Source organism: Sitodiplosis mosellana, unplaced genomic scaffold (assembly GCF_009176505.1).
Source record: "Sitodiplosis mosellana isolate CC-2019 unplaced genomic scaffold, AAFC_SMos_1.0 Smas_scaffold_6102, whole genome shotgun sequence".
In the NCBI taxonomy this organism is placed as follows: Eukaryota; Metazoa; Arthropoda; class Insecta; order Diptera; family Cecidomyiidae; genus Sitodiplosis; species Sitodiplosis mosellana.
In genome coordinates, this window is record NW_022601343.1 from 563,852 (window position 1) to 576,044 (window position 12,193).

The following is a 12,193-nucleotide window of genomic DNA, read 5'->3' on the forward strand; positions in this document are numbered from 1 at the left end:
TCACCCGATTTCGAAACATATGCCCGACATACACTGAAGTATTTCACGCGAGCCATGGCAGCGTATGGCAGCAAAGAGTTTGCTAAAATCGACTACGATGCATGGGCGCAAACGAGAAGCACATTGGTCTATATCGCTCGCATGATTGTTGGCCGGAGCAAATATGTGGTTGTAATTGTTGGCGACAAACTTCCAGAGGCCAACTCATTGGGTTTTGGATACAGCACCACTAAAGTACACGGTCTATTCAAACTGCTTGACGAACATCCGCAGTGCACCGTGTATTACGGTAGTGAACATCGTACGTCTAAATGCTGTTGCCGTTGTGGCCAAGTACTGCTGGATGCCCGTATGGGCGAGAGCCGTAGCCTGGCAGAGAAGGAGGATCGTCGACCGCGGGATCATCGCAAACAAACGGAAAAGAGTCGCACCAAAGTCTGTTTGATGTGTAAACCAATGGACTTGAAGGGAATGTTGCCAATGATGCGGTCACCATTGCCGGAAAAAACGATATACGTGTTGAAGAATAAACGCGAATTACAAATCGAACGAGAGGCTGCTAATAAAGGTCAAACACTTTCGAAAAATCAGAAATACGCTCATTTAGAGAAAATTACGTGGAAGAGCAAGCACACAATTTCCAAGACGACGGGTAAACGATTTCGACGTCGTAAAACCAAATGGAGAATGCGTCAAATTGAGAACGACGACATTGATGTGTGTTTTTCCATTTGGAAGCGACACCAATTCAACGGCGCTTATGCGTTAGATGCGGTTGCATCAAGATCATTAAATCGCGACATCAATGCTTCAATCAACATTCGAAAACTGTGTAAGTAGTACTACTTACTGTTACGGTATAATTGCACTTTTGATGAATTGTCTTCCCTCATTTTTATTTACACATACAGTTTATTGCGACACATATGATGTTTCACGGCCTGCAAATTTCACTGAACCGGCACCAAGACAAAACGATCGAACTAAAAGACGAAGATTGGAAATGGATGAAGCCAGAATAAGTGCCACCAAAAATTATCATCGCACCAAAAGTCGTCGTAACAATCCAAATGTCAGTGGACTAGAACCACAACCGGTAATTAATTGAAAAAGGACACTATACAATTATTCAAATATATATTCATTTTATTTTTCTTATTTTCCACTCCATATAACACAAGACAACATTGGCTGCCTGTTATCTTCGTAAATTTGATAGTTTCACCGAAGACTACCAGAGCAATAGTGATAGTGGTGCATCATTATCATCTTCGGAGAGCGATCACAGTGACAACTACAGCGACTACAACGACGAGTGCGAGTGAACAAAGATGATGTTGGATGATGACAGCAACGAATATCACTTAAGATTAGTTTTAAGAGAAAAATACAAATGATAATACCATTACAGAACTTAGTTCTACGTCGTGACAGTGGCTGCTGAAAAGCCGTAATAGGCTATTCTTACAGCATAGGGCGCAAACAATTCGGCGAATCCGTTCGAAAGAACTGGAGTGCTTTGAATCCTCATACATTAAACTCTTATTCAGAAACTTCGCTTTATCACTTTGTTTCTTTCCTTATATGGATCTATACAATGCACAGTGGCAATGCAAAAAGATAGGCAGATTTGTTTACAAATAACAACAACAAAAAAACAAAAATCTCCATTCAAAATGTTACAAAAATAATTTATTCATTCGCCAACTTCTGTGAGCCGTATGGTGTTTTGTGAACAAATCATCAAACAAATTGATTTGAATTTTTTGCACCAATTTGTGTAGGCATATGCTCGCAAGTTGTTGCTTTGATTCCTTGATTATTTACATTCATGACAATGTCTCCGGTTTGAATATTTAACAACCAAAATTTAAAATGTTTGTAATGTAAACAATTTGTTAACGGTCGTAAAACAATAATACATGTCTGTATGGTTTTAAATCGCTTTTTACTTGTTGCATGTAATTTTTGACGTTTCATCGTCGAAGCGAGCCCCATCTATTGATTATTTTTCAGTGTCACCTTTGTTTGACATAGCGTTTTTTTCACAATTTGCTTAAAACAATTTCCATATGATTCAATTACGTTGTGATCGGATCTAGAATTGAATGGAACGAGTTCGATACAGTTTGAAATATCCTTTGATTGTGTGGACTGTTTAATGTTTCAAATCAATTCTCTTTTTGTGAACAATTTGATTGTGTTCTAAGTATTGCAAACATTATAGACATTAATTTACTCTTATCAGTTTATCAAGTCCCGGTGTGTGTTGATGTTTTGATTTCTAAATAAACCGTCGTCATTATAGTGCAATCAATACATCTGCACGTGCAACGAAGTGCATTGGTTTCACATCAGTGGAAATGGTTATTAGTTTTTTTCGGTTCTCAAGTCGATTATTTTTAGCACATCATCATTCATTGAACATTTCGAAACAAGCGTTTCTCTTCGGACGAAAGTTTAGTAGTCAAGTAAAGGATTTAAAAATGGAAAAAATCATCGCCATTGGACAGATGCGGTCAACTAATGACAAAGCAGCCAATCGCCAACAGGTTCAACAGATTGTTGAGTCGGCCTCTCAGGAAAATGCTAGCGTATGTTCTTATGTATATCTTTGAACGTTCCAAAATTTAATTTAATTCAATTGAATTCCAGTTTGTATTCTTACCCGAATGCTGTGATTATGTTGGCAATGATCGTCATGAAACACTCGCTCTGGCCGAAACACTGACTGGAGACACGGTACAATTCTACCAACAATTGGCTAAAGAGAAAAATGTGTGGTTGTCGCTTGGTGGAGTACACGAAATCATTCATGATCAGGTAAAAGGACCACTTTTCGTTGACTACACCCATTCTTCGACTTATACTTTTGTTCTTTTCAAATGTTAATTGTAGGATAACGGGAAAACCGACAAATTACATAATTCCCACATCGTTATCAGTAATACGGGCGAATTGGTGGCTGTGTATCGGAAATTACATTTGTTCGATGTGGAAACGCCGGAGTTTCGGTTTCAGGAATCGTGTGTTGTAAATGGCGGCAATTACATCGTATCTCCCTTGACAGACACACCACTTGAAGGTGGTCTTGGATTATTAATTGTAAGCTATTTTAACAAGCTGTTATCACTCGTGTGGACTGTCATCCGCTATGATATGATTTGATTTTTATTTGATTTCCCTTTTCGCTTTAGTGCTACGATCTACGGTTCCCTGAAGCGTCAACAATTCTGCGCAAAGCCGGTGCCACATATTTAACATATCCATCGGCATTTGCCTACTCAACCGGTTTGGCTCACTGGGAGTCATTGTTACGTGCCCGTGCCATTGAAAATCAATGCTTTGTGATTGCACCGGCTCAAGTTGGTTACCATAATGAGAAGCGTAGAAGTTTTGGACGAGCAATGGTACCATTCAAAATCTTAGTCTATTCATTAAGTATTACAATTAAATGCTATTTTGTTCATAGGTGGTTGATCCTTGGGGCCGAATATTGGCTGACTGTGACCAAGACGATGCATCTGTTCCACAATGCCGAACAGTCAAAATTGCATTGGACTCATTGCTGGATGTTCGCAAACGTTTGCCATGTTTCGATCATAGGCGTAATGATGTCTACGCTTTAGCGCCTCTCCGTTTGGTTTCAGCTGAGAGATCGTTGAACGCAACCAATTCGGATTTTCAACCAAAACCAATCGAAGATGAGAAAACGCCATATTTCCTATTCGAAAAGTATCCCGTTCCTAAGTCAACCACATTTCTTGAAACGCCATTGAGTATTGCATTCACAAACATTACCTGTGTTGTTCCTGGCCGTACGTTTTATTATTGTCGAATTTTTTAGTGTACAAGTTTATTGAAATGTTTTTACACCAAATTTGTCTATTATTTCATTCAGATGTTCTCATTGCAACGCGACGATGTGTTAGCCGCTTGAAGGACATGACGCCTGAGGAAATTGTCGACTTCTTTATGACCGTGTGCAAATGCCAGCGTATGCTTGAGAAATACTACAACACAACGTCAGCCACTGTGACTGTGCAAGATGGTGAAAATGCTGGACAAACTGTCCGGGTAATTTGCTTTGGAAGCTCTATCTTTCATATTTAAGTGGATTTTTTGGTCATTTGAATTGTCAAAATTGAATTTCGCTTGTTTTTCTAGCACGTTCACTGTCACGTGATGCCCCGGAGAGAAGGTGACTTCGAGCATAATGATGAAATTTACATCGAACTGAACAAGCATGATCACCCCAAAGACGGCGAAAAACGCACATACCGCACACTCGACGAGCGTGCTGCTGAAGCCAATGAATATCGCAAAATTCAGAGTAAAAACAACTTTTTTTAGGAAAAACAAATCCTTCAAGTCATATGGTCAAAAATTACTTTTAATAATGAATTAATATTTGTTTTTGTTTCTGTTGGTTGAATGTATCCAAAAGTCAATTATTATTTTTTCCTACTGTACAAACTTTTTTTGTGATGTGAGAAAAATACACCTATTAATCTGGACCATCCAAATTTTTTCATAGTTTGCTTAAAAGCGTTTTGGCCAATTTAATTACCATCATACAAATTGATTGAAAATGTATGGACGTACATAACAACGGTTGAAACAAAAATGGTTGGAACAACCTGTGGTTCACCTGTGTAGACAGTGTAGCTGTCTATAAAACGTCTCAAGCTATGATTTGAAGAACTTTTTATTTCCAAAATGCTGAAATTAGGGTTTAAAAACGCGTTAAATTTTTCGGTGTTTCGAAAAAACGTTACTTTACAGCGCCGTTTAATAACGCCCAAAAACGTTATTTTCTTTTTTCTCGTAATTTCTGCGGTATTTTGAAGTGTCAAAATAAAACAATACAGAAAAATTACGTTTTTTTATCACCGTTTGCGGAATTTGTCGAAACGTTTGTAAACCCTAGTTGAAATTAAGACGAAGAAGATTTCTGACTGCAGGTCCGTGTTTCTGGTAATGTCGTCGAATTTCCATATTTATTTTCTGCCGCCGCAACAGAAAATAATAATATATTCCAACAGAATCTTTGAATAATGAAAATAAAAGAAGTGAATTCAGACAAAAATCAGTTGACTTTTATTTTTTCGCAGATCTATATGAAATTGGAAAATTTTGAATCTCATGATAATTCATATCCACACAATTCGACAAATTCAACTAATTTGGTTTTGGATGATAAAAAGACAAAAATCTACGACAATATTGAATTGTTTCTATTCGGAATTTGGTCGATTAAAAAAGATCTAAAGAATTAATCTCGTGCGGGAAGAATTTGTATGACCAATGGAAGTTTTAAGAAATTATCTCAACTCCGATTTCCTTTTTTAAAACTCAATGCAGATTTTATCCTATTCGAAAATCAGACATTTTCTCAAGAACTGATAAAAAAAATAAAAAATTCTTTCTATTCGCTGATACAAAATAGAACTGAAAACAAAGACAACCAAAGATTGTGTATACAATTTATCATTTTACTTTTATTGTAAAGAGATAAAATTTAAAAAAAAATTATGTTCAACATTCATTATATAAAGTTTTATTATTGGAATATGGAGGTTATTGACGTTTGTTTTTTTGTGCTGTTTTTCCCGTTGTTTTGTTTTTGATAAACAGGTCACCACCAACAGTGTCTGTTGTTAGCCTAATAAATGCTTAAACTAATGTTTTTTTTTCTCTCGAATGCTTCATCATCACATTTATATCGCACTCCACGATTATTTATTTATATATGTATAGCAAGCATAATTTGTTGTTGTTTTTATTATGTTTTGACCGAAAAAAAATTTGTTTTTCCTCTAAAAGATATTTTTGCTACTCGCTTTTAAACTTGTTGCATGGCATATTTATTTTTAAATTCATTTTGTCTTTTTTTGTGCGTGCGTCGTATGAATTTCGGTTTACAATTCGGTGGTCATGCGACTAGTCAGCATTTGGACGCGTTTTGCATTACATGCCTTGCACAATATATGATCGTCAAGTGGATAGCAACCGCGACCCTCAGCTTCACTTGACAACAGCATATCGCAATCCTGAAAACATTTCCGAAAAAGAAGTAATTAGTATTCATTCAAAGTTGAATTTACCAGAAACACTTACTTCGCACTTATAGCATTCAACATGGAAACTTCTATCCAAGGCGACGACTCGTACTGTTTCGTCTTCACCTGGCTCTGGCATTATTGGTAACTTGCATACACAGCAACGTGGTGCGAATTTCCTACGAAAATGCAGAAGAAAAGAATTAGGTGTTCATTAGTTTGGAACTTGTCATATGAACAATGTCATCAAATGTGGAAACTTACTTATGGAAATCTTCGATGCAATGATTTTGATTGGTGGCATCAACGGTGAATGGTACGCCATCCAGACTTTTGCCACATACAACACAACAGAAGCATTTCGGATGGTATGGTTTTCCATTGGCTCGAAGGATACGCTCTAAAATTGGTTTAACACACACCGAGCACTTTTCCAGCGTATTCAAATAGTCGTCTTCACAGCAAGGCTTTCCATCGAGTGCATAGAATGGTTTTCCCTGCAGATTGATTTGGCATTGGCAGCATGTGAAACATTCAATGTGATAAATTTGCTCCATGGCTGTACAGCCAGAGCCTTCGCCGACCACTTTTTTACCACACTGCACACAAATGCCAAACGTATCCGTATCGGCACCCATATTCATTGACTGAACCAGCAATTCGGTGAGCACATCGACTTCTGCTTCACGGAAATTTTTACCACCGGCACTGCCTGCACCAACCCCCGCACCGGACGCAATTAGTGTTTTATTGGCAGGATTGGTTTTCGTTGGCGCCAAATGAAGATTACTACCACTTATGCTACTGTTGCTACTTCTACCACCGTTCACATAGGCCGATGACGATCCATATGACGGATAATTAGATCGATTGGACATTTGGCTGGGAGGACGTGAATTGATCGGCTCATAAATGGACTCATATGGAGACGAAACTTGCGTTTGATCCACTGACTCTGGCGTTCTACAAACAAACAAAAAACAGTGGAAATTACACATATGCACTCTTTGATATATTTTTTTTCGTTGCTATAATATTATTCACCGATAAATGGGCCTCATACTGGATGGTTGATACGAGGCGTATGTATAGTCCGATTGGTATATATTAGCGTATGTGTGTTGTGGATGTTGTGATGTAGATGGATAAATTGGCATTGTTGGATATGGATTTTCGGTGGCCCGTCTCAATTCGCTGTACGATGAACTGACTGGGCTTGGTGGTGGCAGCAAATCCTCGTTGTATTGACTCTGTTGCGCATCGATGTTCAATTGCAATGGTGTCGATGACAAGCGACGTTGTTGATCCGTATATTTTGGTTGCATGGAACACAACGCATTTTTATGCATACTCATCGCGGCGATATTTTGATATTGCTGAAATATTAATATCACAAAAACAAAATTCAGATAAATTCTCAGGAAAAAATTGTTTTTTTTTTAAATCAAATTGAGAAACTAGCTATGGGTTGTCCAAAATGCAACTAAAGTAATGTCGAATCTAATGGACACATAAGACCCTGATTTTGAATGAATTTCACTGATTCATTTCAATTTTATCCTGAATTGTTTTTTTTTTCGTTGATAAAAATAGGAAATATTTCAAGAATTCCACTTACATTTCGGTTCTCCATGCTGTTGATAGTGTTTCTCTCTCTCTCTCTCTCTCTCTCTCTCTCGCTGTCTTGTTTTTATTTGTTTCTAAGAATGCGGTATCGTGAACCAACAATGCATTCGTTTATCTAAATATTTACACCTTATCTTCGTTAATTAGAGGTTTTTCTTTTCTTTCATCCGTTTTGTGTTTCAGGTTTTCTTGTTATTTCGTTGTTGGATGTTGAGTGTGTTGTTTTATTTTTCTCGTCTTTCGTTCGTCGTCGTCGTCGTTGGTCTGAATCGGCTACACAAGGTATGTGGAGCAGCAAGCAGCAGCAGCAGCAGCAGCAAAAAAAATAAGAGACACACAGCACACAAAACAAGAGAATAATCACAAACACACTATGCACTCAGGCAGTGATTGGATATGATAATGACTGAAGGTGTACGATCGATTCAACAGAAGCCCATCGTAAAACATACAAACTCTGAGTGTAAGCAACTCTTGAACTTGCTCTGCTGCGGCAACAATCATATACAAATGAAATCATACCGTGTGTTGAATGACTATGCGTACGCATACACACTCACACAAACACACCCAAACCGAGAGAACCAAGAACAACAACACACCATGAGTAATCAATGATGGTGCTGCATGTATGTGAGAAACAGAGAATGTTGTTACGATAAACATAAAACGAACATTGTGTGCAGTAGTAGTTGCTGTTTTGATTTTTACTCTATACTCTCGACGGCCACAACAACGACGACGATGAAGACCGAATGATTCACTTCGTCGTATCTTATATGAGTCAAGATCAAAATCGTTACGATGTATTCGCATACCAACAATATCATCGCAAATAGCTTACATTCTTAATCGGATTAATTTCTTTTCGGCGATTGCTTCTTTTTCTTTCTTTCTCTCTTTCTCTCTCTCTCTCTCTCTCTCTCTCTCTCTCTCTCTCTCTCTCTCTCTCTCTCTCTGTCTCTCTTTTTCCACTTTCCATTCCATTCGACCATCAAGCAAACGTAAATCGGCCAACAAATGCTTTGGTGTGTACTTTGATTCTTACGGTTATTCAATTTTAAAATCTTTTCTACGTAACACTTATGCAGAAGACTTGTGCCAGAAACCGTTTTTCCTTTTACCAGATCGCATTTGTTTTATTACACTTGAAATAGCCTTGACAACAGAATCAGACTTGATATTTTCACGCTCAAAATGGTATTAAACACATATTTTTACATTTAAATTTTTGGTGTTAAGTCGACTCACTTCAATAATTCAGATTTAAATATGGAATTCTCTGTCGTAGTATTTTTTTCTTAAACTCTGTCTAAATGGAGAAAAAAAAACAAAGATGATTTGTGCCGCATGATACAATATGAAAAAAAATATTTTGGGTCAGTAAAATGGTCTTTATTTGTAGAAAAAATAGAATATCAAAGGTAACACACATCTCTAAATGGTAAAAAAAAAATTGAGTAACTGTTTTAAATTGAAAATAAATATGACGCAAATATCGATTTAATAGACTAACTTTATTTGTACTTGTTTGACTTGAGATTTCGTTTACTTGAGATTTCGTTTCCTTGAGATTTTAAGATATTTTGCTGGTAACAGATGAAAAAAAAACGTATGCAACCCGTATACAATGCATGTGCTTGGTATTACTTTGCTTTATTTGTGGCTTTTTTGTGGACTTTTCCCCCATAACGAGCGATAAAAGCATTTATATCGAACTTTCTTTTACAGCCAGCGTAGTTCATGTAGCGAATTTTCCCGAATATTTCACGCTCAGCCCAGCCTTGATCGTGGATGCCGCCAATGGACCACATGCATCCTGTGAAAAAATAAATAAAGCGTTAAGAAATCACTTGATTTGATTTAATTTATTGGAACAAAATCTGAAATAAAAACGACGACGACATACCAACGTATCCGTTGGAGTCTCTTCCATCGATGCTGTAATAATCATTCAAGTAAATGGCTGCGGCAAGCGCGGCTTCTGGTGTTTCCGACCATTCCAAAATCTTTTTCGCCCAATACATCCGAAGGAAGCCGTGCATTTTACCCTCTTTGTTCAGTTGAATTTGTGCTGAATTCCATAGATCATCATGTGTTTTGGCCTGTTCCAACTCTTCGACGGTGTAAATCCATTCTCGTTTATCTTTTCGATGATCTTTGAGTGTTTGCTGTGCCCACGCGGCGCATCCCTTTATGGAATCATAATGTTTGTTGAAAAAGCAGAAATTGTCCGATAGCTCGCGACGTACGATTGCCTCTTCGCGAAAAGCGTCAACACCTTCTTTGTAGTTTTTGTACTTGGATACCTGTAAAATGGCGCGTTGCGGTGCAATTTGACCAAAATGAAACCATGGCGACAGATCGGACAGGCAATTGAGTGTTGGATCGTTGCGTTTGGTTGCATAATTTCGCAACCGTTTCAAGCAGAAAATTTCCAACTGTTTGACACCACCTTTGTAGCCCGGTGTAGCCCATGTGATTTCTTTAAGTTCTGGAATTTTGACGTGATTCCAGCAATCCACCCAATCCGGTTTTTCAATTCCCTTCAATTCACTTTTGTACGGATGTTTGACCAATGGCGGAAATTCGGTTAGATAGTCACTCAGCTTGCTAACGATTTTGTTGCGAATGGTACGAGCGGCGTATTCTTGTTTATCCGATGTCACCCAAACGGGAACAATGTTGTGAGCATCAACTTGAATCAGTGGTATATCGTCGGGTAGGCCTTTCTTTAAATTTTCCACCCATTGCATCGGTATGCGAAGCGGACAGAAATCAATAACCACTGCTCCCATCGAATGTTCGCGAACAAATTTGGGCACTTCGGTACCACCATCACCGTAGAACAAATGAAATGAGATGTTCAACGAATTGCATTCCTCTTCGATTTCCTGCAGACCTTTCACCAAGAATTTGTAATGGCGTGTGTTTGCGTCGAGAAACTTCGGTAGCAAACAATAACAAACATGTAGCGGCACTTCATTTTTAAGTGCTAATTTTTGTGCAAACAAAAATGCCCAGTTGTCCTGAACGCGCTGGTCTCGAAACATCCAGTAGAAAATGCCGTTGGATTTTTCCTTCACTTCCGAATGATCGTTCAGAATGCGTACCCGTGATTTGGCAAACTTGAAATCGAGTATACTTTTGGCCGTATTTTTACGATCTTGCTTAAATAAACTCACGAAATCGGTTTTTTCCATTGTTTTTGCGGGCTCAGCAGCCACTGGTGCGCTGGTTCCGTTCTCGGTTTTGAGTTTTTTCGCTGGCGGTGCCATTATTTTGGAAAATTTCAACACTTTTTCCGTTAGCTTGTAGAAGACGCTTGGTTTGATTTGTTTTATTCTATGATTGTGAACTGCAATTGATAGATTTTTCATTGTTCACTATTCTAACAAACAACGAATGACATTTGTGCATTGGATATACAGAACAAACCGATCTAGTTTCGAAAATCTGATACGCTTTTTGAGTTGAAAATATTTTTGACTTTGTAATTCACCGATTTTCGACACTTTCCATTGAAATATTTCGGAATTTATTACTGGTTTTGCATGCAAGAGATTTTACAAATATTTCCAAGTGAAAATGACGCTCGCAAATTCCGACTTATTTTGAATATTTAAATTTATGATTTGCGCGCGTCTGCGACACAAACATCATGAAAACTAGTACTACGTTTGTTGTACGCATTAGCAAATGTTTGACAGCCAAATGCTCTCTTCCCGCCAATAACAAACCATTTAACCAAAAACACGGTATAAATTGATTAGATTTAATTCCAGCCCCCAAATTTTTTCTGAAAAAGATTTGAGAAGACTTAGATCATAAGCAAAATGGTTGACAAAATTCAAGATTTAAATTTGCCAGCCACAGTAGTTACACGGCTGATCAAAGAAGCACTGCCTGATGGTATCAACATTGGAAAGGAGGCACGGTCTGCAATTGCTAGAGCTGCATCTATTTTCAGTAAGTGAATTATAGTCGGTCTCATCCGATGTTATTCTCAAATGTTTACTGGGCAATTATGTCAACGAGTAGTGAATCATTAAACAAGTGTTGCTGTCAATACAGTTCATCAAAGATTTTCATAACCACACATCTACCCAAACATACTGACAATTTACTCTGTTTTCTCCCCGCAGTTATATACTTGACCTCATCGACGGCAGCCGCGGCAAAGAAACAGAAGCACAAATCATTATCATCGGACAATGTGTTCTCGGCGCTGGAGGAAATCGAATTTGAGAATTTCATTGAACCGTTGCGTGAGGCGTTGGAAGCATTTCGAAAGGCGAACAAAGAGAAAAAGTCCAGCAAAAATGAAAGCAAAACAACAAATGATGCGAACGCAACAGCTACCGCTGATGAGGACATGGATGATGATATGAATGAATCGGCTGCGCAGGAACCAACCGATGGCACGGAAATTGAAGAATAACACCACCTCCACCACCACCATCATCGCCACCGTTTATCAATTATTGTTCATTCCATTCTCATTC

At 38.0% G+C, this 12,193-nt stretch overlaps 5 protein-coding genes across 5 annotated transcripts; 3 read left to right on the top strand and 2 right to left on the bottom strand.

Moving 5' to 3' along the window:
* The first annotated feature begins 14 nt into the window (after nt 1-14).
* Nucleotides 15-1,172, top strand: LOC129573700 (uncharacterized). Its single transcript, XM_055454612.1, has 2 exons — nt 15-832; nt 912-1,172. The coding sequence occupies exons 1-2, from the start codon at nt 55-57 to the stop codon at nt 1,106-1,108; spliced, it is 975 nt and encodes a 324-aa protein (XP_055310587.1). The 5' UTR covers nt 15-54; the 3' UTR covers nt 1,109-1,172.
* An 842-nt stretch (nt 1,173-2,014) lies between these two features.
* On the top strand, nt 2,015-4,526 carry LOC129573706 (nitrilase and fragile histidine triad fusion protein NitFhit). The gene is made up of 7 exons (XM_055454617.1): nt 2,015-2,594; nt 2,656-2,823; nt 2,899-3,105; nt 3,198-3,410; nt 3,473-3,818; nt 3,902-4,077; nt 4,168-4,526. Exons 1-7 carry the CDS (start codon nt 2,364-2,366, stop codon nt 4,351-4,353), a joined length of 1,527 nt encoding a protein of 508 aa, XP_055310592.1. The 5' UTR covers nt 2,015-2,363; the 3' UTR covers nt 4,354-4,526.
* Nucleotides 4,527-5,474: 948 nt separating this feature from the next.
* On the bottom strand, nt 5,475-8,286 carry LOC129573707 (lipoma-preferred partner homolog). Its single transcript, XM_055454618.1, has 5 exons — nt 7,681-8,286; nt 7,107-7,438; nt 6,327-7,025; nt 6,121-6,241; nt 5,475-6,053 (listed from the first exon to the last, which is right to left on the bottom strand). Exons 1-5 carry the CDS (start codon nt 7,693-7,695, stop codon nt 5,922-5,924), a joined length of 1,299 nt encoding a protein of 432 aa, XP_055310593.1. The 5' UTR covers nt 7,696-8,286; the 3' UTR covers nt 5,475-5,921.
* A 775-nt stretch (nt 8,287-9,061) lies between these two features.
* Nucleotides 9,062-11,361, bottom strand: LOC129573704 (deoxyribodipyrimidine photo-lyase). The gene is made up of 2 exons (XM_055454615.1): nt 9,598-11,361; nt 9,062-9,507 (listed from the first exon to the last, which is right to left on the bottom strand). Exons 1-2 carry the CDS (start codon nt 11,066-11,068, stop codon nt 9,335-9,337), a joined length of 1,644 nt encoding a protein of 547 aa, XP_055310590.1. The 5' UTR covers nt 11,069-11,361; the 3' UTR covers nt 9,062-9,334.
* A 37-nt stretch (nt 11,362-11,398) lies between these two features.
* On the top strand, nt 11,399-12,159 carry LOC129573709 (DNA polymerase epsilon subunit 3). The gene is made up of 2 exons (XM_055454620.1): nt 11,399-11,657; nt 11,834-12,159. The coding sequence occupies exons 1-2, from the start codon at nt 11,525-11,527 to the stop codon at nt 12,127-12,129; spliced, it is 429 nt and encodes a 142-aa protein (XP_055310595.1). The 5' UTR covers nt 11,399-11,524; the 3' UTR covers nt 12,130-12,159.
* The last annotated feature ends 34 nt before the right edge of the window (nt 12,160-12,193 follow it).